The sequence below is a fragment of the Rhipicephalus microplus genome, chromosome 1 (assembly GCF_043290135.1).
Source record: "Rhipicephalus microplus isolate Deutch F79 chromosome 1, USDA_Rmic, whole genome shotgun sequence".
NCBI lineage: Eukaryota > Metazoa > Arthropoda > Arachnida > Ixodida > Ixodidae > Rhipicephalus > Rhipicephalus microplus.
In genome coordinates, this window is record NC_134700.1 from 43,278,101 (window position 1) to 43,301,772 (window position 23,672).

At 49.2% G+C, this 23,672-nt stretch overlaps 1 protein-coding gene across 8 annotated transcripts in view; it reads left to right on the forward strand.

The window, feature by feature from the left end:
* The window catches only part of LOC119178803 (proteasome adapter and scaffold protein ECM29), an 881,180-nt gene that overhangs the window by 438,611 nt on the left and 418,897 nt on the right, over positions 1-23,672 (forward strand). For 7 of the 8 annotated variants that reach the window (XR_012895350.1, XM_075895092.1, XM_075895224.1 and 4 more), the window contains one exon: positions 8,739-8,807. The exons of the other annotated variant lie outside the window; for it this stretch is intronic. Coding sequence is in view for 6 of the 7 variants with exons in the window: in XM_075895092.1 (XP_075751207.1) it covers positions 8,739-8,807 (69 nt within the window). In the remaining variant the exon portion in view is untranslated. The remainder of the gene's footprint in view (positions 1-8,738; positions 8,808-23,672) is intronic. 8 annotated transcript variants of the gene reach the window in all.

Genomic DNA, 23,672 nt, shown 5'->3' on the forward strand with positions numbered 1-23,672 from the left:
TTTAACAGAGCGTGAATTCGGCGTCTCGAAGAAATGTGTGCAATTCTAGCACCAACAAAGGGATAAACTTCTCGCGTGCACTAAATCACGAGAATCGTTCTGGGGACCGAAGGAAGTAATATACCCTGCCATCGAGGAAGCTGTCAACAACTGGGTCGGCGAACAGCAGGAGAAAGGCCTGAAATTCTCTTGCGACGACATTCAGGTGAACCCTCGCAGTGTTGCGAATGGATTGAAATCGCCCACAGTGAGTCTAAAATTTCTAAGAACTGGGTGACTAATTTTATGAATCCGTACAGGCTGAGCCTCAGGCGGCACACGACTATTTGTCACAAGCCACCTGAGGAATATGAAAAAAAAAAAAAAAAGAATTCTTGAAGTGAATGGAAGGGAGAGCACAACAACACACTCGACCAGATCGGCTACGCGGATCGAACACCTGTCTGGTTTGATATGCCGAACAAACGGACCATGTCCGCAAAAGGTGAGCGGCAAGTGCTCCTGATGGCTACTGGCAATGAGCACAACCGTTCTATGGTAATGCTGTGCTGCACTGCGCACGACCACAAGCTGCCACCTTTTATTGTTTTCAAGCAAAAGACAATGCCCAAGGAGAAATTCTCTCTTAAGGTGATTGTTCACGTCAATGAGAAGGACTTTTTCATGAAGGAGACTTCTGTGATGGTTCCGTCTTGTCTGTATCATGGTCTCTATAGATGTTCAACGAGACAGGAACAGCAAGGAACACGAAAAACCATTTATGAAAATGAAACTGAACGAAGAACCGAATACACAAAAGACATGTTAAATGCTTTATGACAGTTTCCCACACACTATATATATACAAGACTAGAAAGTCGTATTTACAGAGTCAAAGGGGCGTTGCCTTGACTTGGCTCCGGCGTCAAGTCGCACGACTCGTCCCGTCCGTGAAGCTCATTGTGTCCATGGTCCTGGCCGTAAGCTCCACCATCAGGTCCCTAAGGTGTCCGGTCATTGAAGCGTCAGGTCCCCACAGCGGCTGTGCCGCTTGTCGTTCTTGGTGGGCCACCAACGGAGCATTGCTGCATGCCGTCTGGCGCACGACAACGGGGTTGCAATTGCTGGGCCGAGCTGGTGGAACCCTTGGCCGCGCCCCGCAGCTCACAGGGCGTTGCTGCGAAGGCTGGGGCATGTTCTTTTTAGGAGCTGTGCCCGTGGGGTTCGGGCAAACACCGTGTTGGTTCGACCCCTCGTCTGCGCACATTAGCGTTCCAAGACCCCGCACCTCCATCTCCCTCGGTCATGTCGACACACATTCCCTTTTTTTCTTCTTCCTCTTTTCTCATTTCTATTGATATTGTTCTTTTCTCTCGTTTTTCTCTTCTTCTCACTTTTCTACCTCCAGTTGACATGTTCATGACAATGCTACCCCTCTTTTTAAGAGTTTTTCTTCATGAAAAACTGCTCTTGCCGTCTGAGGGTTTTCCGTCGTCATCGAGCGATATATACATGGCCTCTTGCTGCAGTTCACTAGCACATTCGCAACTCGCATCACCCCACTATCACAAATGCACCGCACCTCACATCTATTTCACTAATAAGTCAAGTCACCTACGTCATATAGTTCAGGCGTCACCCGCACGCGGAATGTCCTGTGATTACGGTCACAATTTCAATAAATGCTCTCGATAGCCGAAATATTAGGTCCTCAACACACTTAAAGTAACAGAGTAACTACTATGAATACTCAACACATTCGCTAGTTCAGCGTCTGTGAAACTTTCGCTTTACGAAACTTCAGGCACAAACTAGGGTACTTTGAGCCTCACCCTCTACATGTTAACACAATCTTCTTTCTCCTTGCCCATCTGCTTTCAACATCTTTCGACAAATTTTTCCACATCTCTATGCAACCCAGTCTAAAACACTGCTTTAGTTAGTTCTATTACAGTCGGCCTCACTTCTTTGTGCATCTTGGCATGACACTTCTCTAATATAGCTACCCTATAATTTGCCGGCGCCATCAATTGCATACACCATCTCCCTTTCTTCACGAATTTTTGGTATACCACCCCTTTATTCAGTATGTACATCACACCTTCTCTCATTCCTTCATTTATTGGTCTACTTCCAATCCTATGTACAGCATACTTCAGTGACTCATCATACTTTTGCTCTTTACCAAACTCAGCTGTCGACATGCCTGATTCATCCAGTACTGCAGTCACATTAAGCTCGTGTCTTTCCTTTTTTTTCACTTATCACCTCCTTCGAAACCGCTGCTCCTCTCTTTCTTTCTAGCGTCCTTTCCATGCCGTCACTTGCGTGTGGACTCTGCATTTTCCTTTCCTGCAGTGGCTGCTCTATTGCTCTTACCCCTTTCACATTTCCTAAAACTATGTGATATAAAGGCTTTTCTATACACAGAGCATCTACACGTCCTGTATAGTACGGCGTATCTAACGTAATCCTCGCCTGTGGCAAACATCATTTTGACCCATCTACCAAGCACCACGTGTGATGTCCTTTCTGTAAACTCTCTGTCGTCTACCAAACGTCTTCTAACCAACACCGTATTGGCCCTGGTGTCTCGAAGTTCTGATACAGGTTTACCATTCACTGTCCGTCCAACAATCAGCAAACTGTTCTTATCTAGGCCCGCTGTGGTCACCGCTGCGCTTACTATATTTGGTGTGTTTCTTTCTTCCATGCCATTTTCCTCTACTTCTCTGTGAGCTAGTATTGCTGCTGTTTGACCTAGGGGTTTCCACCTACATTCCTCAGTCTTATGCTCCCACACACAGCATATCTTGCAATAACCACTTTCCTGTTGTCCACCACCTCTGAATCGACAGTTACAGGCTTGATGAACAATGCGATTACACAAGAAGCAACGTTGCTGCTGCCTATGTCCATTATTTCTCGGTTTGAAGCTCGACTCTTCCTCTTCTCTGACCCTGCCTTTATTTATATCTCCCAAGTTTCTGATCCCCTGGGCTTCTATATACTGGTCAGAGTGGTCGGCTACTTTATCAAGAGACTCTAGCGTCCTTTCCTTTAAGAAGACGCACAACTTTGGGTGACAACAAGCAAAGAATTGCTCTCTCAAACATGCAGTCGCGAAAACCTTCATACGTTTCGGACGTTTCAGTCATGTCCAACCATTTGTCAAGTAGCTAGACAAATGGCTCACAAACTGCTTTCCCGTTTCACCATCTTCGAGCTTGCACTTCCGAAATCTTTCACAGAATCCCTCCGCATTGAGCCTAAACTGCTGAAGCAGCGCTTTCTCTACTTTGTCATAGTCCATCGACTCAGGAGCAGGCATTCTTCCAAATACACACAAAGCCTCACCAACTAAACACGGACTGCGCTCCGTCGCCCACTCACTCTTAGGCCATTCTTGTCCCAAAGCGACTCTTTCAAATCGATGCAGATAAGCATTCAGATTATCCCTTTTCTCATCAAAGGGAGCCATCAGCTTGCGCGGACAAATGCTCTTCGCTCTAGGGGTGGTCTCCTGTTCGGCAGAAACAGATGATCTAATGTCATCATCTCATGCCAGATGCGTGTGCTAAACATAACTTAAGGGGGGACGTGGGGATCAAATCACGAAATTCTCACAAAAAAACGAATTTTGGATAAGGACAGATTTGGATTCTGCATCACCATTTCTATCATATCTAAAAATATTTCCGCCGAAAACGATCTCAAAGTGAGCTTAAAAAATGTTTTTCTGACCGCGGATCGCAAAAAGCTGGCTGAAATCTGCGCGAAAATGGCCCATTTTCGAGCGCGATACTTCCGCGCCTTCGCCGCCGCTCGCGGAAAGCTTGGTGTCACTGGAAAGCTTGCTTCACCGCCGTACTTCTCCTGGTGAAACCACGACTCTACGAGCTAAGATAAACGCACAAACAGAAAAAATGCGAAGGCATCCGCGACGCCTTAGACGCGCATCCATTGGTCGCTCCTGTCACGTGGTACTGAGCGCGCTCTGTGAGTGGCTGCTGGGACGCGCTTGCTTGCGCTGGTCGTCTGCTCCGCGCACGCACGTCTGCTACGCACACGCTGGCGCACTATAGCTTGCGAATCCCCTACCGATACGCCGATACGGTCGCCGATACGCCAACTCTTCTCTAGCGCGAGGCTTAGCGCCCGCAATGGATCGTCGCGTGGACCGGAAGCGCAGGACGAAGTACCGGACGAAGTACGCTTACGGGAAGCGTAAACGCAAGCCTCCTGTTGGGAAAACGAAGCAGTCAGCAGCGATTGAATCAGACGAACCGAGTACCGCGTGTCGTCGGAAGCCGACACCTGCTCGCTGCCGATGCTCGGCAGTGAGGCCTATGACGCGGGGCCGTCAACTAGCCGCGACGTTGCGGTGCGGCCCGAACGCGAAAGAAGTTTCGTTTTCGCTGCGGCGGGTGACGATGCGGTGCCGGCTGTTCAAAGTGACGGTGAATCGACGCCTGGCAGTGACACTGAAGACCCGGGGCCATCAACTAGCCGTGGCATCACGGTGCGGTGTGAACGCGAGAAAAGTTTCGTTTTCGCGGCGGCGGACGACGACGTGGTGCCAGCTGTCCAGGATGTCGGCGATCGTTTGCCTCAGCGGAAGCGCACCGTTCAAATACACCTGGAACCTCGTTTCGTGTCCTCGGAAGGCGCCGAGAAGCAAGCCAGCAGTGTCCGCAATGCACTTCGCGAGTGTCGGCAACGGAGCGGAAGTTCGGGTTCGCGCAGCAAACGGAGCAAACATCGGCAACAAAAGAGGATGAGTTCACCCTAATTCAGGTTTCTGCCATGAATTCCCTAATAGGACCTGCACTCTGCCCAAAATGTTGTAAGAAGACTTTGTCAGTGCAGCATGGGACAAAATTGGGCCTGGCAGTAAAACTGGTACTTTTGTGTGCTTCCTGTGGCCCTATTCATTCACCTTGGTCATCCAGTAGAAAATCCGAAGGAAGGGCTTTTGAAGTCAACCTAAGAGCCATGCAAGCAATCAAGTCCATTGGAAAAGGGCCCACTGCCCTGAATGGCTTCTGGGCTACAATGAATGTCTCTCATCGGGGCATTCATCAAAAAACCTATCAGGAACACCTAAAAAAAACATTCAAACCAGGAGCAGAGGAAGCTGCACAAAACATCTTTGCAGATGCTGTGCTTGCGGTAAAAGACGTGTACAGTAAGATGCAGCCATCAAGCCCAAACAACATCACAGTTGTGTATGACGGCACGTGGCTTACAAGAGGCCACAGCTCACACATTGGGGTAGGATGTATTATTGAGTTTTACACGGGGCTTGTGCTGGATTGCACAGTCCTTTCCAACTTCTGTCTTGGGTGTTGTCAACAACCAGCAGAGAGCGACCCCAACTTCGTCACTTGGGCTGAGAAACATCAATGTCAGAAGAATACTGATGTTGGCTCCGGACAGATGGAAGTGGAGGCTGCTCTGACACTTTTCAGGCGCTCTGTCAGCAGGTATGGCCTCCGCTACACCAACATTATATGTGATGGTGACAGCCGAACCTATCTTGCTCTGTGCAAAGATGAGGTGTACGGCTTCATACCACTGACCAAAGAAGACTGCGTGAACCATGTGCAGAAGAGAATGGGCACCGCTCTCCGCACACTGGTGACAAGAGCTAAGAAAGGGGAGCCATTGGGTGGGAGAGGTGGACTGACGCAGGAGTTGATTAAAAAACTGACCAGCTACTACGGGTTAGCCTTGCAAAAACACACAAGTGTCCCTGACATGCAAAGGGCCGTGATGGCCACTTTTTATCTCGTCACGTCCACCGACGACGAGCCTCACCATGAGCTCTGCCCACCTGGCCCTGATAGCTGGTGCAAACATCGTTCAGCACAGGCCAAAATGGAGCCAGCACCACCTCACAGGTATAACCTGTCGAAACGTGTAGCGGAGGCTCTGCTGCCTGTATACCAACGTCTCTCTGACCCGCAACTGTTGGAGCGATGCAAAGGCAACAAAACTCAGAATGCGGCGGAAAGCTTGCATTCAATTATTTGGTCACTGACTTCAAAGGACCAACACGCTTCATTGTTCGCAGTGGAGACAACAGGACATGAAGCAGTTGCACGCTGCAATTTTGGGAATTTGCGAGTTTAGACTGAAATGTGCAAGTCCGTGGGCATCAAACCTGCTAGCCTCGCCCTTCAAAGAGCTCAAGAAAAAGACCAGCAAAGAAAACGAAAAGCACGCAGTGCAGAAAAAATGAAAGAGAAAGGACGTAAGAAGACCCTCGCAAGCAAAGACACAAAGTATTACAGTCCCGGGGAATTTTGATGGACCTTTACTGACTGTTCAACTTTAACGCCAGTTTTCTCAGAAACGTGTTTTTACCCGACTGTCCAGCTTGCCACGATGCTTGCATGACTATGGCTTGACGGATTTTCATGTGGTTTTTTGCATTGTGTTCCTCAGTGAATTTTCTATGTCGTGACGTTTTCATATTTGTTAATTACTACCTCAGTATTTTTACTCCTAAGCTAATTTCACATTATGATAACGACCACATTTACAAGCATGTATACAATGTTCTCTGTAAAATAAAAACAGAGTCATAAAAATATTTGCAGAATGTCACGACATCAACCATCCCAATGGCTAAAATATAAGAGCAACTATAGGCTTCTACCATGTTTTTTTGTCACACCAGGCTTTGGGCAAGTTTGGTAGTACACTGATGGATAAAAAAATTTATAATGCCAGAACTACTGGAGATAGCTGAATGAAACTTTGTCATTTATCATTTAGCGCAGTTTCCAGTAAGCATGCCAAATTTCATTGCTCTAAGACAAAAACTAAAGAATTTCACTTTCGATCCCCACCTCCCCCCTTAAAGAGAAGTATCTCCTTCTCGGCTTCACTTGCCTCACGAGCTTCCTTTTTCACGTGCTCCTCTTTGCTGAGCCCCAACGCCGTCGTATTTCCCAACAATTTTTCGTAGTCCATGCTCCTGTGACGTGAGAGACCAATTAGCAAGGATAATTAATCCTGGCAGGCTCGCGACTCTTTTTTTCATGCTCTCTGTAGATGTTCATTGAGACAGGAACAGCAAGGAACATGAAAACTCGTTTATGAAAATGAAACTGAACGGAGAACCTAATTTACAAAAGACATGTTAAATGCGCTACGACAGTTTCCCACACACTTTATATATATATATATATATATATATATATATATATATATATATATATATATATATATATATATATATATATATATATGTATGTATATATATGTATTATATATATATATACATACAAGACTAGAGAGTCGTGTTTGCAGAGTTCAAGGGGCGTTGCCTTGACTTAGCTCCAGCGTCGAGTCGTACAGCTCGTCTCGTTTGCGAAGCTCGTTGCGTCGATGGTCCCAGCTGTAAGCTGCACCGTTAGGTGTTCGGTCACCCAAGCATTGGGTCCCCACAACGTTGTACCGCTTGTCATTTTTGGTGCGCCGCCTACGGAGCATCGCTGCAGGACGTCTGGCGGGTGACAATGGGGTTGCAGTTCCTGGGCCCTGCTGGTCGAACTCCTGGCTGCGCCCCGCAGCTCACAGAGCATTGCTGCGAAGGCTGGGGCACGTCCGTTTTAGGAGCTGTGCTCGTTGGGTTTTAGAAAACACCGTGCTGCTTCGACCCCTCGTCTGCGCACGTCTGCGTTCCAAGACCCCGGGCCCCCGTCTCCCTCGGCCATGTCGTCGCTTGTGCCCATTTTTTTTTCTTCCTCTTTTCTCATTTCTCTTCATTGATATTGTTATTTTCTCTCGTTTCTTCTTCCTCTTCTTCTCGCTCTTCTACCCCCCCAGTTGACATGTTCATGAGTCTGGCTTGGGCGCCCATAGGGTCTTCTCAGGCCCAAAAGCATGCTTGTGCTAGACTCGTTCTGAGAGCACATCACGGAACGCACGAAGAGAACCGTGGCGTACGCGGATTGCCAGTTGGCGATAATCCTGGGCGGCTTGACCCCAGTGCTACAGCCGCTGGGCGTGGCACTCGACATGCCATTTAAGGACCGGGTGGCGGCACTTTACGAAGACTGGATAGACCAGGACAACAAACCCGAAATACCGACGGGGCATGTGAGGCGGGCTCCTTTGAGCACTGTGGCACAGTGGCCGTCTGATGTTTGGTACAAGCTGCCAGACAGCATGGTGCGTGAAGCTTTCGTGAAAGCACGCGATCACAACTGCCACATGAAGGCTTAAGGTTGTAGTTTGCTGGCAAGAAAATGTTTGTTTTGTAAATGGGGACAATTTTTAAAAATAATTTACTTGTAGATTACTTGTAGATTTTTTTCAGCTTTCCAGGTCAAAAGATAGGGGAGGGGGTCTTCTTATGTTCGGAGTTAGCTTATATGCAGCAATATAGGGTAAACCCAAACCTCATTACAACAGTCTCCTATGCCACAAATATATTCTTTATTATATTGAAAAATTTGTTATAAATGATTGTTTGCTACACTGCATCTACTACAAAGCTATTCTTCACTTCCTTTGTTATAAGCAATAGTTCGTTATATCAAGATTTTAGTGGGTGGGCAACCATTCACAGATGGCTACCCTGTGTATGAGCTCATGATGTGGAACAGCACAGGTGTGGCCTTTTAGCCTCGGCAATTTTCTGTCTAGCTGTGCCAAGGAGGCCAACGTTTGTGCATGTTGCAAGCTACCTGTTTTAAAAGGTTGAACTGAGTGGCCATGCTGACTTATTGCTGCATAAAACACAGGTCCACTGTGGAAATCACGGAGGACACCCGGCTCTTTGACGAAGGCACACTGGGGAGCACACCTACAGGGTGAGTCTAAACGATAAACTTTAACTCTTATCTCAAAGACTCATGCAGCATGATATATAAGACTAATGTGTATTTGCATGAGATAAGTGGGCTGCTGTCACTTCATCAGTGTAGGTGCATACATCAGCAGGGTCGGTACCATCAAATTGAGAACAATTCTGCACTTTGAAGATGTTTTCTGGCCTCGCTGCAACTCCATTGTCATTTGCAATATGTCAGGAGGTCCCCCGCATTTTTGCTTTTCACAGAAATTCATGAACAAAGTTTGCAATACCATCCACGCTTTATTATGTCCAGTAATAAAGGTGCTGACTAACCCTCTCACATTTAAAATGCACATGTAAATGGACAGGGCGGTGACTATACCACTGTAGCTCGGTTGGTAGAGTATTGGATGCGTTATTCGAAGGTCATAGGTTGATTGATTTGATTGATTGATTTGTGGGGTTTAACGTCCCAAAACCACCATATGATTATGAGAGACGCCGTAGTGGAGGGCTCCGGAAATTTTGACCACCTGAGGTTCTTTAACGTGCACCCAAATCTGAGCACACGGGCCTCGACATTTCCGCCTCCATCGGAAATGCAGCCGCCGCAGCCGGGATTCGAACCCGCGACCTGCGGGTCAGCAGCCGAGTACCTTAGCCACTAGACCACCGCGGCGGGGCGAAGGTCATAGGTTCACTCCCTGCCAGGGGCACTTTACCCTCTTTGTCGTTTTTGTCAGTTCTAATTGATGTTGTGTCTAACAAGGCAAGAAATGAGCCCTTTATCAAATGAGTATGTCGACCCATGGAAAAAGAGGGAAGAAAATAAAATAAGGCTGTGAAATGAAAGTACAGTCGAATCTTGTTGATTCGAACACCCTTAATTCGAACTTCCGAATAATGTGACGCGCCCGTGTCACTCTTCTCCCTTTTCCGTCCCTGCCATGTAAAGACCCTTCTCCCAACGCCGCGCGCAAAGAAAGAAAGCTGTCGCTGGGTCGAATGAATGTGTGATTGAAGGAAAGAGAAAAGGCACTATCTTCTGCAGCCCTTTCCCCTTGGGGGAGCATGGCTCTGCACTTTGAAGGGAAGGGGGGTCTCTCACGCGCTAGTGCCTCGTCCCTGCCACGTAACCCTTCTCCTTTCAACGGCCTGCGTGAAGAGAGAGAAAAAAAAAAAAGCTGCCGTGGAGTGTTGGTTTTCTCTCAAAATGCTGATCTGCTTCTCTCCGTGTGGAGACGCTCCTCCTTTCTCGTCACGTGCTGGCCATGCTGCGGCTGCGTAGCGGAGAGCGAGAGGCTCCGCTACGCAGCAGTCGTTGGTGTCGTCTTCAGCTCGGCTCGGACGTTGTGGCTGCTTTCGCTGGCTAGGCCTACGATCCTACCTGGTCTCAAATACAGTTCTTGTTGTCCCAGGTCTTTATTATATTTGGTGGAGTTTGCTGGGTCTCCTCACAATCCTGGAGTTGCGAAGCCGGACTCGACCTGCCGTTGTGGCCACTACATCTGCCACAAGCCCTCCATTATTGGCTTCCCAGGCTATCGTGTGCTTCAGCACGATCCGTGAGCGAAACCCTCCCATATTCAGCGGCACTGACAATCACGACGTCGATGACTGGCTGGCTACCTACGAGCTCGTGAGTGTCTTGAACACATGGGACGAAGCCACGAAACTGGCCACCGTCGGCCTTTACTTTAGTGACATTGTCCACTTGTGGCTTCGGAACCATGAAACCGACATTCCAACCCGGACAGCATTCAAGACAAAGTTCAGCGAAGTCTTCGGTCGTCCTGCTGTCCGCAATTTGTGTGGAGCAATGCTTTCAGCCAAGATTACAGCTACCTGGTGAGAATTTTACTAGTTACATAGAGGATGTCATTGACTTGTGCAAATGCATCGATGCCAACATGGCTGAAGTGAACCGCATCAAGCATATTATTAAGGGTATCAATGAAGATGCATTCCAGATGCTCATTTCAAAAAGCCCTGCTACTGTCGCCCAAGTTGCCGAGCTCTGCCAAAACTATGATGAGCTCCGCCGGCAACGTCTCGACACCCACTGTGCTGTCCCATATCAAAAATCAATGTCCGCTTTAACTCCCTCGCAACATCCCGTCTTCCTTTCGCAGATCAGAGATTTTGTGCACGAAGAAGTTGCCCGCCAACTCTCGCTCATCTCCGGCCTACTGGAGCGCAGTGCACCGCTTAGCCCTACACTAAGGACTATTATACAAGACCAAGTGTCTGAGGTCTTTTCTCCGCAGCTGGTGCCACCAGTCGATGCACCGTTGACGTACGCCGAAGCACAAGCAAGACCTCGACCACAGACGTTCCGAGCGCCGCCTCCACTGCCTGCTCCTGTTTATACCACCGAGCCGCCACGACCTCCAGTCCACCGAGTCCCTAATCCATGGTGCACTTTTCGCGTGGTCTACCCGGACACGTCGCACGTCTGTGCCGCCGCCGCCCACTCCACTCCCGTGCAAACCCACATCCATATGAGTACGACCACACGTACACTCCCTACACTCCAGACACCAAATTGCACCCTCCTCGACCAATCCACCGACCAGCTTCTGATCGCCGATCTCCTTATTCGTGTCGTCGCTCGCCCTCCTCGATGCGCCGTCGCTCCCCTACAATCGACGTCGAAAACTAAATGACACAGTTCCCGAGGCAAGAACTGCGTCCTCATCGCAAAGCACAAGCCCTCTTCGTTAGCAGCCGAATCTAATTAATGCCGTTCCTGAAGGTGTGCCCTTACTTGCCCTTATTGATACTAGTGCCGCTATTTTTGTCATCGCTGAAAAAGTTTGCCGTTCAATTTGAAAAGTGACAATGCCTTACTTTGGTTCGTGTCTTCAAACTGCCACTGCACAGCCTGTGGCCGCGTGTACCGCTAGACTTGTAATTCAAGGAGTGCCCTACACAGTGCAGTTCGTAGTACTCCCGCACTGTTCTCACGACATCATTTTAGGTTGGGATTTTCTCTCTCCCATCACCAAGCCGTCATTGATTGCACCCGCACCGAAGTCGTCTTTTGTTCCCTTGGTGATGCTCTACATGTGGACGATCCCCCTTCCTACGCGAAGTTGGTCTTCAGTGACGACACCCAGATCCCTCCGTGCGCTACTGTCTTCGTATCTGTGTCATATTCCGCCGTCATCGACGCTACCACATTCTTCACACCTTCCACTGTTTTCGTACATCGCCACCTATCACCGCTCCCAACCGCTCTCCTTACTCTTCAAGGTGGTGCAACCAACGTGCCTGTGGGGAATCCATTCCCAATCACGATTACGCTGCTTCGGGGTGAATGTATCGGCTCAATGGAATCATTCGAAGCCATTGCTGCACTTGACGTTCCTGATGGATCACCGGAATTCGGCACCTTCTCCTGTAGTTCCGTGAATGGCCCTTTCACTGCGGACATTTTAAACCGTGTCATCGAGGAAGGCCTAAACACACAACAAAGGTGTGAGCTCTTGAGCCTCCTTGACAAGTTTCGGCCATCTTTTGGCAGTCACAGGGCTACATTAGGTCGAACATCTACTGTATGCCACCAGAGTGACACAGGTATTCACCCACCACTACGGCAGCGACCGTACCGTGTTTTGCCGATGGAACGCCGGGTCATCGATGAATAAGCAGCATCGTTCAACTATCAAACAGTCCTTGGGCGTCACCGGTTGTTTTAGTTAAAAAGAAGGATGGCATGATACGCTTTTGCGTAGATTATCGTCGTCTAAACAAAACAACATGAAAGGATGTTTATCCTTTGCCTCAGATCGATGACGCGCTCGACTCTTTACAGGGCACAAAATTCTTTTCTTTCCTTGATCTACGCTCTGGGTATTGGCAAGTGCCCATGAATCCGAATGATAGGCCAAAAACTGCCTTTGTTACACCAGAAAGCTTATACGAATTTAACGTGATGCCATTCGGTTTATGCAATGCTCCGGCCACATTTGAGCATATGATGGACACTATCCTACGAGCGAGGCCGTGTTTGTGTTTCTTAGGTGATGCGGTGGTATTTTCGCTCGATTTTCCCATGCACCTTTGTCGCTTAGAACAAGTTCTACGCTGCCTCTCTGCAGCAGGCCTCCAACTAAACTCGAAGAAGTGTCACTTTGGAGCACGCAAGCTCACCATTTTTGGACACGTCGTGTCGAAGGATGGCATTCTTCCTGACCCTGTTAAGCTGTTCGCAAGTTCTCGGGGCCCGCGTTTCTTAAGGAGCTGCGTAGTTTCATTGGGCTTTGCTCATACTTCCGCCGCTTCGTACGGGATTTCCCCTCTATCATGGCACCTCTGACAGACCTACTTCAGGGAGACCGCAATCTATCTGTGTGGTCTCCAGCGTGGGACAGTGCCTTTGCGAAGCTCCGTGAACTGCTTACAACACCACCCATACTGCGTCATTTCGATTCAAGCGCTCCCATAGAAATCCACACGGATGCTAGCAGTGTCAGTCTTGGTGCTGTACTTGCCCAACGAAAGCCTGGTTAGCTAGAATATGTTCTTGCGTACGCGTACCGCACTCTTACAAGAACAGAAGCAAATTGTTCGGTAACTGAGAAAGAATGCCTAGCGATCATCTGGGCCATTACAAAATTTCGGCCTTATCTGTATGGCCGCCCTTTCGATGTTGTTACCGACCACCACGCGCTCTGCTGGTTATCCTCCCTCAAGGATCCCTCCGGACACTTGGCACGATGGCCTTCACCGCTCTAAGAGTACGACATCCGTGTCAATTATCGCTCAGGCCAGAAGCACGGTGATGCCGATGCTCTTTCGCGTTCACCTGTTTCTACTGATATTGCGAGTGTCTCCATCCAAGACAATTTCCTTCCACTACCAGGACCCATCAACTTGGCTGCGGAGCAGCGCAAAGATTCGTGGATTGCGTCTCTGATGGATTACCTATCTGAAACACTCGCCCGCCGCCATCTCGAGCGCTACACCGACAAGCCTCCCACTTCGCCGTCCGTGATAGAATACTTTATCGCCGCTGACCTTGACGGCCGCAAATGGCTACTTGTCATACCCAGGCATCTCCGTGCCAGCATATGTGCTGCTTTCCATGCCGATCCGCATGCCGGTTTGTTAAAAACCTACGCCAGACTACGTTTTCGGTTTTATTGGCGCGGCATGTACATATTCGTTCAAAAGTACATTCGATCTTGCACAGAGTGCCAACGCCGCAAGCATGATCCTAGCCGTCCTACTGCACCAATGCAGCCGTTACCCTGCCCAGTGCGATTATTCAGCCGGGTTGGAATATACCTTTGTGGTCCTCTGCCATATGCATCAGCTGGGAATCGCTGGATTATTGTAGCAATCCACCATCTCACGAGATATGCAAAAACGGACGCTTTACCAGCTGCGACGGCACGTGACGTTGTATCTTTTCTGCTGCAACGTTTTTTTCTGCGTCACGGCGCTCCACGTGAACTTTTGAGCGACCGAGGCCATGTCTTTCTCACGGATGTTATTCAAGAACTTCTTGCTGAATGCCATATGATTCACCGCTGTACTACCGCATATCGCCCACAAACAAACGGCTTGACCGAACATTTCAACCGCACTCTTGGTGACAGGCTTTCTATGTATGTCGCTTCCGACCACACCAACTGGGATCTTATCCTTCCCTACGTAACGTACGCTTACAACATTGCACCTCAAGCGACGACAGGTTTTTCGCTCTTCTTCTTACTCTATGGTCAAGAGCCATCAATTCCAATCGACACCTATCTCCCCTACCGACCACCAGTTTCCGAAGCCACTCGGGTATGTGGAAGAATGTCGGCAATTAGCTCGCACCTTTAGAACACAAGAACAAGGGCCGCAAAATCGTGCACGTGGATTGTCTCAAACCGTATCACGAACCACTTGTCCTCATGACACCTTATTAGACCTACTTGGCTCCGTCTTCAGATAGGGGCAAATATGTAATGAAAAAGTAATGCGTCATGCAGAGCTCGGCAATCGCAGCGGCAGTGCTAATTATGAGACGCTCGGCTCAGACGCTGTGGCTGCTTTTGCTGGCTAGGCCTACGATCCTACCTGGTCTCAAATAACAGGTCTGGTTGTCCCAGTTCTTTATTATAATATAAACGATAGTCGGAATTGACAACTCTGCGCGATTCATAATATATGCAGATGACACTACTCTACTTTTTACCGTGCGAAATGCTATTGATGCTATAATTGATGCCAATTGCACATTATCAATGCTATCATCATGGAGCTCAGACAATTCTCTTAAAATAAATGCTGTTAAAACAAAGGCTGTCTTGTTTAGACCCACAAACCATAAAATAGAAGCTCAAAATGGCTTGTACAGTCAAATCTGGATAATTTGAACTCGGAGGGGCCCGAAAATTTCTTTGAATTGAAAGAAGTCGAATTTACGAAGGCTAAATAAACGGAGGGCTCTCCATGCAGTGGCGCATGTGCATTGAGCTAACACACGAGGGCAATGTTTAGGAAAACTTACATTTATTCACAAATCACAGGACATCTATTATTAATTGAAGCAATCGATGATGCGCGTCTGCACACGTTTGCCTAGCAGCAAGTCAATCAATTTGGCACGCAGCTTGCAAAAAGCATTTTTACTTTGGCTTCAGCACCTGGCAAGAGAAGTTGCACGCGGAAATGTCCTGCGCCGACACTCTCTAAAGATGACGACAACAACAACTGCTGCGTAGCGGAGCCAGCACGTGACGAGAAAGGAGGAGCGTCTCCACGCAGAGAGAAGCAGATCTGCATTTGAGAAAAAAACTAACACTCCATGACAGCTTGTTTTTTTTTTTTTTTTTTTTTTTTTCCTGGCAGAAACGGGATAGGGGGAGCGTGGCACCAACGCATGAGAGATCCCCCTCCCCCCTCAAGGCTGTGGGAATGGAGGCTAGCCCGCTGCCTTTGCGCGGGCTTTGCTGCCTTCTCTGCCGTTCTCATGTCCCGACATGTCTGCCCTCCTTTGCTGTCTGCCGCGCTGAGAGAGCGGAGTGACGTTTACCTCTCTCACCCGGTAGCGGATGTTGGCTGTGGCGCCGCGCGTGGAGCCTCCCGAGAGGTTCTCGCGCGCTGCGTCAGGGGCAGACAGTACTCTCCGGGACAGCAAATGGTGAGCCACGCAATCTTTTCCGTCCAACGACTCCCGTCACTCGGGGGCTCGTCGGACTTCGCTGACGGCGCCTCGCGCCCGAAGCGAACGCTCACCTTTTGTTGCCCCACTGCGTACTCACGGCCGGAGGGCGGTACGGTGCCCTAGTGCGTGGCCTAGCTACGCCGACCCGTCTCCCTTCGAAGCCAACGCGAGCGCCTTTGCCCTCGCTCGAGCAACCGGGCCTTGGTCCCGGTGTCTCCGTGGATCACCTTTACCGCGGAGACGTGCTTGTGACACCCTGTGTAGTACTTTGTGCCCGTGGCGTGGATAAGCCTACTTGCTTTCTCGCCGCGCCTCTTTGCAACGGGCTGTACTGCGTTTGGTGTTGCCACAATAAAGTGTTGGGACTTTGAACAGTATCGTGTTCTCGCCACGGCGACGGTTAAGGCGTGCCCTGCGGCTCGCTAAGACCGGACCCACGCTGGTGGCCGTACTCCTTCGGGATACGTGTACACCACAAGGCGCAGAGCCGTGCTCCCGCAAGGAGCAAGGGCTGCAGAAGATAGTGCCTTTTTCCTTTCCTTGAACCACACATTCATTCAACCCAGCGATAGCTTTCTTTTTTTTTCTTCCTCCCTCTCTTTGCGCGCGGTGTTGGAAGAAGCGGGGTCTTTACGTGGCAGGGACGGAAAAGGGAGAAGCGTGACACGGGCTGTGGCAGAGCGGCATTGAAAGAGAGTAAACATTTCACCACAGCCTTTTCTTTCCTTTTTATTTCCTTTCCGCGCAGTGTTGAGATGTCGCAGGTGCCGCCCCGGCATTGGGCGGGGAGCTGAGAGCATTTTAGGAGCACGGTATGTTCGAATTAACCCTCGCAAGTGCTTGCGCGTTCAAATTACCGGCTGTTTCGCCCATTGAAATACACATAGCTTTATCAGGACACCATCGTGAGTTCGAATTAACCAGAAGTTCGAATTAAGCGTGTTCAAATCAATGAGATTCGACTGTACTATCAAAATTCATCTGTAGAAATTGGGCCTTCCGTAAAGAGTCTCGGTGTTTTGTTTGAGGAACACATGTCTTGGAATAAGCACACTGAACTAATCACTGGTAAGATTTCGAGGGTGTGCGGTATTTTCGACTATTGCAAATACTATTTGCCTAAAAATATTAAGCTTGTTATTTATAACAGCCTATTTGCATCGCACAATAAGTACTGTTACTTAGTCTAGGGTATGACGACACTGACTAACATGAATATTCGCGTAATCCAGAAAAAAGCAATTCATGTCGTCATGAGCGCGCCATACAACGCTCGCACTGAACCATTTTTTATTGAGCTTAACTTAATTCCGCTTCCATCATCATACGAAAAGACACTGTCTAAGCGTTATCACACTGGTGTCCCGAAAAAAAAAAACTTTTTACGCAACCTTTCTTGCCTAACAGGAAATAAAAAGCTACGCATGACTTTTCTCACTGAAAAATGAGAACTTCCATGCAAGCTAACCAACTATGGCAAACAGATGTTATGTTAATTAATGTCATACCATTTGAGTAGTACAAATTAGCCTGTATATAGCCTGTCTTTAAAGCAAAAAAAAAAAAAAACTTGATACATTTTGTTTTGGGGGAAGGGTGGGGTGTTGTTATCGACTCTGCGTATGTGTATGCGTGTTAATTTACATAGGTATGTGTCTGTATGTTTGCTGTGCATGTTTGCCGTTATTTGTATGCATATTGTAGCGATGGTGAGGCAGAAAGGCTAATAAAACAAGTGTATTTATTAGGGCGAACTTGTGCCCACGAGTCTACTGACTATGGTCGTCGAAGTCCGAGTTAGTCGAGTTCCACAGATCCAACTGTCTTCTTCTTCTTTGTAGCCAGTGCGCATGCCAATTGGGTCTTGCCTAGGGCTCATGCCACGATAGTCGCGGTGAGCTACTTTAACGTGGCCAAACTGTCGTGGCATTATCCCCCTCCTCAGATGCATTGTCCCGATGCTTGAGACAGTGAAAAGATGCATGCGCGCTATCACTCCTTTTCCAACGATCTGTCGGGATAGGGCTTCGTGCGCACTACGTCTACCACTTCCGTGGGATCGCAGCGTCTGGTGCTCTCATGTCTAGCGGATCTGACTTCGTAAGTGATGTCGCTGATATGGTGGAGTACTTCATAAGGGCTGAAGTATCAGCAAAGAAACTTTTCAGAGTTCGCGGTGGCACACTGGGATCCATATCCACACTTTGTCACCAGGCTGATAAAGTGCGTCACTGCGTCGCTTGTTGTACCGACTAGAATCGATGCGCTGTTGCCGACGTATTCGGTATCTTGCCATTTGTCGTGCTTCTTCAACTCTTTGCAAGAAGTCATATAAGTCAGGTGAATAGCTGCTTTCATCCCGTAGTGGTAACATGGCATCCAGTGGGGTGGTTACTCATCTGCCGAATACCACTTCAAAAGGGGCAATGCGGGTTGTTTCTTGAATGGATGCATTATAAGCAAATGTTATGTAGGGTAATATTTTATCCCACTGTTTATGTTCAACATTGACATACATTGATAGCATGTCGATCAGCATTCTGTTGAGGCGTTCAGTTAAGCCATTTGACTGAGGTTGACACGTCGTTGTTCTTTTGTGATCGGTATTTTTTATGCGCATCAGGCATTGCATTAGGTCTGCAGTAAATGCGGGGCCCCAATCCGTAATAACTGCGATGGAATTACCATGTCTGAGGACTATGTTATTCACAAAGAACTTGGCGACTTCGGCAGCTGTAGCACTGTACAGAGGGTAAGTCTCAGCATAACGGGTCAGATAGTCTGTGGCTGGGACTATCCACTTCTTGCCTGCACACAATGTCGGGAAAGGTCCTAGGAAGTCCGTGCCGACTTGTTGGAATGGGTCGTACGGAGGGTCTATTGGCTGGAGAAGGCCGGCTGGTTTTACGGGTGGAGTTTTGTGTCGTTGACCTTGAAGACAAGGTTTCACATAGCGCTGTACTAATGCGAGCAGTTTAGGCTGTTACAATTAAACCTGCTTATAACGAACCTCCATACAACAAATTTCTGGATATAACGAAGTTTTTCAATTCTACACTGTCACTTCATTGAAGCACAAGTATTTGCGACCGTTACGTAACAAAGTAACGGCAGGAGACAATTTTGATATAACGAATTTTTCCTACGGACAATCTAGAAATTTTGCTCCGAATTTTGGCATTTTGGTACGAGCATGCATCTTCCGTGGTTGCCCTGTCGTCAACGAAACGCGAAGCGACGGCAGCACGCACGGCACACAAGGCGAGAGCGAGTGCTCGTTATTGCGCGCGAGTGTGCGCAAGGCGGGCTGGCGGGCCTGCACTCCACGAGCGTTGTAACCGCCATTCTCACCGCCGCGGGCACATGCGCGGGTTGTCCTCCCACTCCAAACCAAAATAAAAAAAAACTACTTTTGCGCGTTGGGCTGCGCTACCTATGGAGGGCGCTATACTGAATAGTTTTTCACGGTAATCGTGCCTGCGTCGTTTGCTCTTCGTTTTCAATGCCGCGCGTGCAAACTGTGCACGCATGGTGTGGCCCAGACGAAGTTCAGTTTTTTTTTTTTTCTTATAGTGTTAGCAATTTTAGGGGAGATGACCGCTAGGGGGCCGTATAGACCAGACGCGTCTCGCATGGGCTCCTGCTTTTCGTGCTTTTTAACCCGAAACAAGGCCAGTGACGAACGCAAGAGTTTCACAGCCTCAGCCGCCAAGACACGAGGAATCGGCGGACACCTGCTTCTTTTGGGTGAGTGCATTCTGTCTCAAGATATAAGACCTAATTCCCGACAAGCGCGCGTCAAGTTTATTAAGCCTAACGTCAAGTTCGTTCCTGGGCAAAGCCGCGCGGCGCGTGCACAACGCGCTCAGGCGTTCTTGACGGCACGGCACGAGCGCTCGCGCTCACCGTGGCGAAAAGCTTAGAATGAGCAGAGACGCAGCCGCAGCAAGCGAAATGCAAAAAAACCAGCAAGACGAAGAAAATACAATGCAAACTGACCAAGTGGACGCAAACAAAACAACAGAAAATTTGTGGACCTATGACGCTGGCAGTGGCAGAACAATTGCAGCGCAAAGCGCTTGGATCACAAGAAATAAGAAAGACAAGAAGGCTGTCGCCAATCCAAGGTCACCGGCCAACCAACCCACAGAGCAGCCACCTATCAATGAGCAGACGCTAAAGTCATCACCAACGCAGCAACAACGCAGGCCCAAGATGCCACCTCTGCCGCTCGATGACTTCAAGATCGTCTACCGCCCGCAAGCAGGTCTTGACCTCGCCAAATGGAACACCGTCGCTGTCACGCATGCCATCGGCAGAGTGAGTGGACTATCACAGCAAGACTTTAACGACAAGGTACGCGTACAAGTCCAGAGAATGGAAAACCTAATCATCGCAAGCACCGCCGCCAAAGAAGACGCCAAGAAGCTGGTAAGCATCCAGAAAATACAGCTTGGAGGAAATTTTTACACTGTGAATGGCAACATCAGAACACCGAACGATGTCTCCAGAGGCGTCATCAGCGGCTTGATACCCGGTACGAGCACCGCAGAACTCATGGCTGGAATTCGCGCACCGGCAAGATACACAGTTCTTCATGCCCGAATGCTAGGTCAATCGACCGCGGCAGTCGTCTTCTTTGAAGGACCGCACGTTCCCTACTACATAATTTTCCAGAGCGTAGACTTCCGCTGCAGACCATATCGTAAGTCAGTGCAGTATTGCCGAGCTTGTGGCAATACGGGTCGCCGCCAGGACGTCTGTCCGAAACCTATCCCCGATTTCTGCTATAAATGTGGCAAGGCCGGACGAAACGCAGGGACATGAATGCGCACCCATCTGCAAGATCTGCGGGGAAGGACACGAAACAGCTAGTAAAGAATGCAAAAGGAGACTAAAGCCAAGTCCACCACCCTTCAACGTAAGACAACAGCGCCTCAACAGACTTCAAGAAATAGACAACAACTGGAACGCCAGCGGAGAAGAGTGCCCTAAGGTTAGCATATCGGCCACTACATCTAACAGTAACAATGAGGGCCGCGTCTCCACGCGCAGCAGTTCCAAGTCAAAATTGCGTTCGAGTTCGCGCTCCCACTCTCGCACGCGTTCCGTCTCTGCGCGCAGTAGATCCAAATCAATACTGCGTTCCAGTTCGCGCTCCCGCTCTTGCACGCGCTCGCGTTCCGTTAAATGTGCGAGCTACGCTGCCATGGCAAGTGGATCTAATGACCGCAGCAGATTAACCTCCTCAAAGTCGGACACCTCATCCATACAGGGTCTCGAAGATAGACTGAAAAATTAGCAAGAAAAGCTCCAGAATCAGCACAGCCAACTGCAAAGCCAACAAAGTCTCATAAATAAACTGCTTCAGAGTCAAAAACGACAACAAGAGCTCATTGACAAACTACTTGAAAAGTGCACGCATCAGCAAGGAAATTCGGACAATGCAGAACAACAATATCAAGAACAAGCAAACTCAAGCACAGAGCCGGCAACGACGCTGACCAAGGTAGGCGTCCAAGCCCTAGTGAACGCAAGGTGCACGATATTCGAAGAATCTTTCATGAATAACATGCACGCCACGATGGAAAAGATTGTCCAGTCTGCAATAGAAAAAACAGCCTCAATGTTTGAACACAAGATGACTACGCTTAATGCCGAAATTGATGGGATTGCTGCGCAAGTCAACAGTTTCATCTGACACGTGAAGAAAATTTACGTAACCATGGCACAGTTCGACAGCTTCAACAACCCACGCCAAATCACTCGGAAGAAGGCACCAGCGAACAGTCACAATGCCTCTCGCTCAGTCTCGCCGAGTCGCGATGGTAGGCGTGACATCGAATCGATTGAAGATGGCAGTCCCTAACCATAAGTATAAGAACCAGCATTCAACTTTACGCATATGGCAATGGAACTGTCGGTCATACCGCCCTCGACACGCAAGCCTACAGGAATTCATCAAGCTTAAGCAACCAGACATCATTGCACTTCAGCAAACCAACACGCAGAACGTACGACTGCAAGGCTACACGACCTGCGCACAAACCCATCGAACTGCCATACTTGTCAAGAAAGCACTTTCAATGCAAAAACACGAAATCGAGGACACTCAAATAGAGCATACCCTAATAGAGATTCTGCCGGAACGAAAGACGCAGCAAAGTCTTTTCATAACCAATATATACAGCCCCCCACGAGTTTAAGGTCATGCCCTTTGGTCTTTGCTCGGCGCCTGCGACGTTCCAACGGGTTATGGACACAGTACTCGCAGGCTTGAAGTGGCAGACTTGCCGCGTCTACTTGGACGACGTAGTCGTATTTTCTTCCAACTTCGACGAGCACCTCCGGCGCCTTGAAGCTGTTCTTCGGGTAATCAAAGCCTCGGGACTTACCCTGAAGCCAGAAAAGTGCCGCTTAGCCTACGAGGAACTATTGTTCCTTGGCCAGCAAGTCGGGAGTGCTCCCTGATCCACAGAAAACAGCTGCGATCGCCGACTTTCCTGCACCCACCGACAAGAAAGCAGTACGCCGATTTCTTGGCCTCTGCGCTTATTACAGGCGCTTCGTGAAGAACTTTTCGCGGATCGCCGAGCCACTGACATACCTCACGAAGGCCGACGTCGACTTCAAATGGGAAACGCCGCAAGTCGAGGCATTTCAAGAATTAAAGCGACGCCTGCAAACGCCGCCAATACTGGCGCACTTCGACGAAGAAGCTGCCACCGAAATTCACACGGACGCAAGCAGCACAGGGCTCGGCGCCGTGATCGTGCAGAGGACCGACGGACTTGAAAGGGTCATCAGTTACGTTAGCCGGTCACTTTCGAAGGCAGAAGCCAATTATTCCACGACAGAAAAGGAATGCCTTGCCATCATCTGGGCTACATCAAAGTTCCGCCCCTACCTGTACGGCAGGCCTTTCAAAGTCGTGAGTGACCACCACACCTTGTGTTGGCTAGCTAACTTGAAGGATCCATCAGGACGCCTCGCACGGTGGAGTCTCAGACTACAAGAATTTGACATCACCGTCGTCTACAAGAGCAGACGAAAGCACTCCGACGCCGACTGCTTGTCTCGCGCCCCTGTCGATCCGCCGCCCCAGGATGACCAGGACGACGACTCTTTCCTGGGACCCATAAGTACCGACGACTTCGCGGAACGCCAACGAGCTGACCCAGAGCTCAAGATCCTCATGGACTACCTGCAAGGCAAGACCGCCGACGTGCCGAAAGTATTTCGCCGAGGACTGGCTTCGTTTTTCCTGCGAAACAACGTCCTCCTGAAGAAGAACTTCTCGCCTCTCCGCGCTGACCACCTCCTCGTGGTGCCTTCAGCGTTACGTCCAGAGGTTCGGAAGCATTACACGACGACCCGACAGCCGGACATCTTGGTGTTTGCCGCACACTGTCACGAATACAAGAGAAGTACTATTGGCCTCGCCTCACTGCCGACGTCGCCCACTACGTAAAAACATGCAGAGACTGTCAGCGACGCAAGACGCCGACAACTAGGCCAGCCGGACTTCTGCAACCCGTCGAACCACCTCAACGGCCATTCCAACAAATCGGCATGGACTTACTGGGGCCGTTCCCGACGTCAACTTCTGGCAACAAATGGATTGTCGTAGCGACTGACTACCTCACCCGCTATGCCGAAACAAGGGCCCTGGCCAAGGGCACTGCCGCCGAGGTCGCCAAGTTCTTCATTGAGAACATC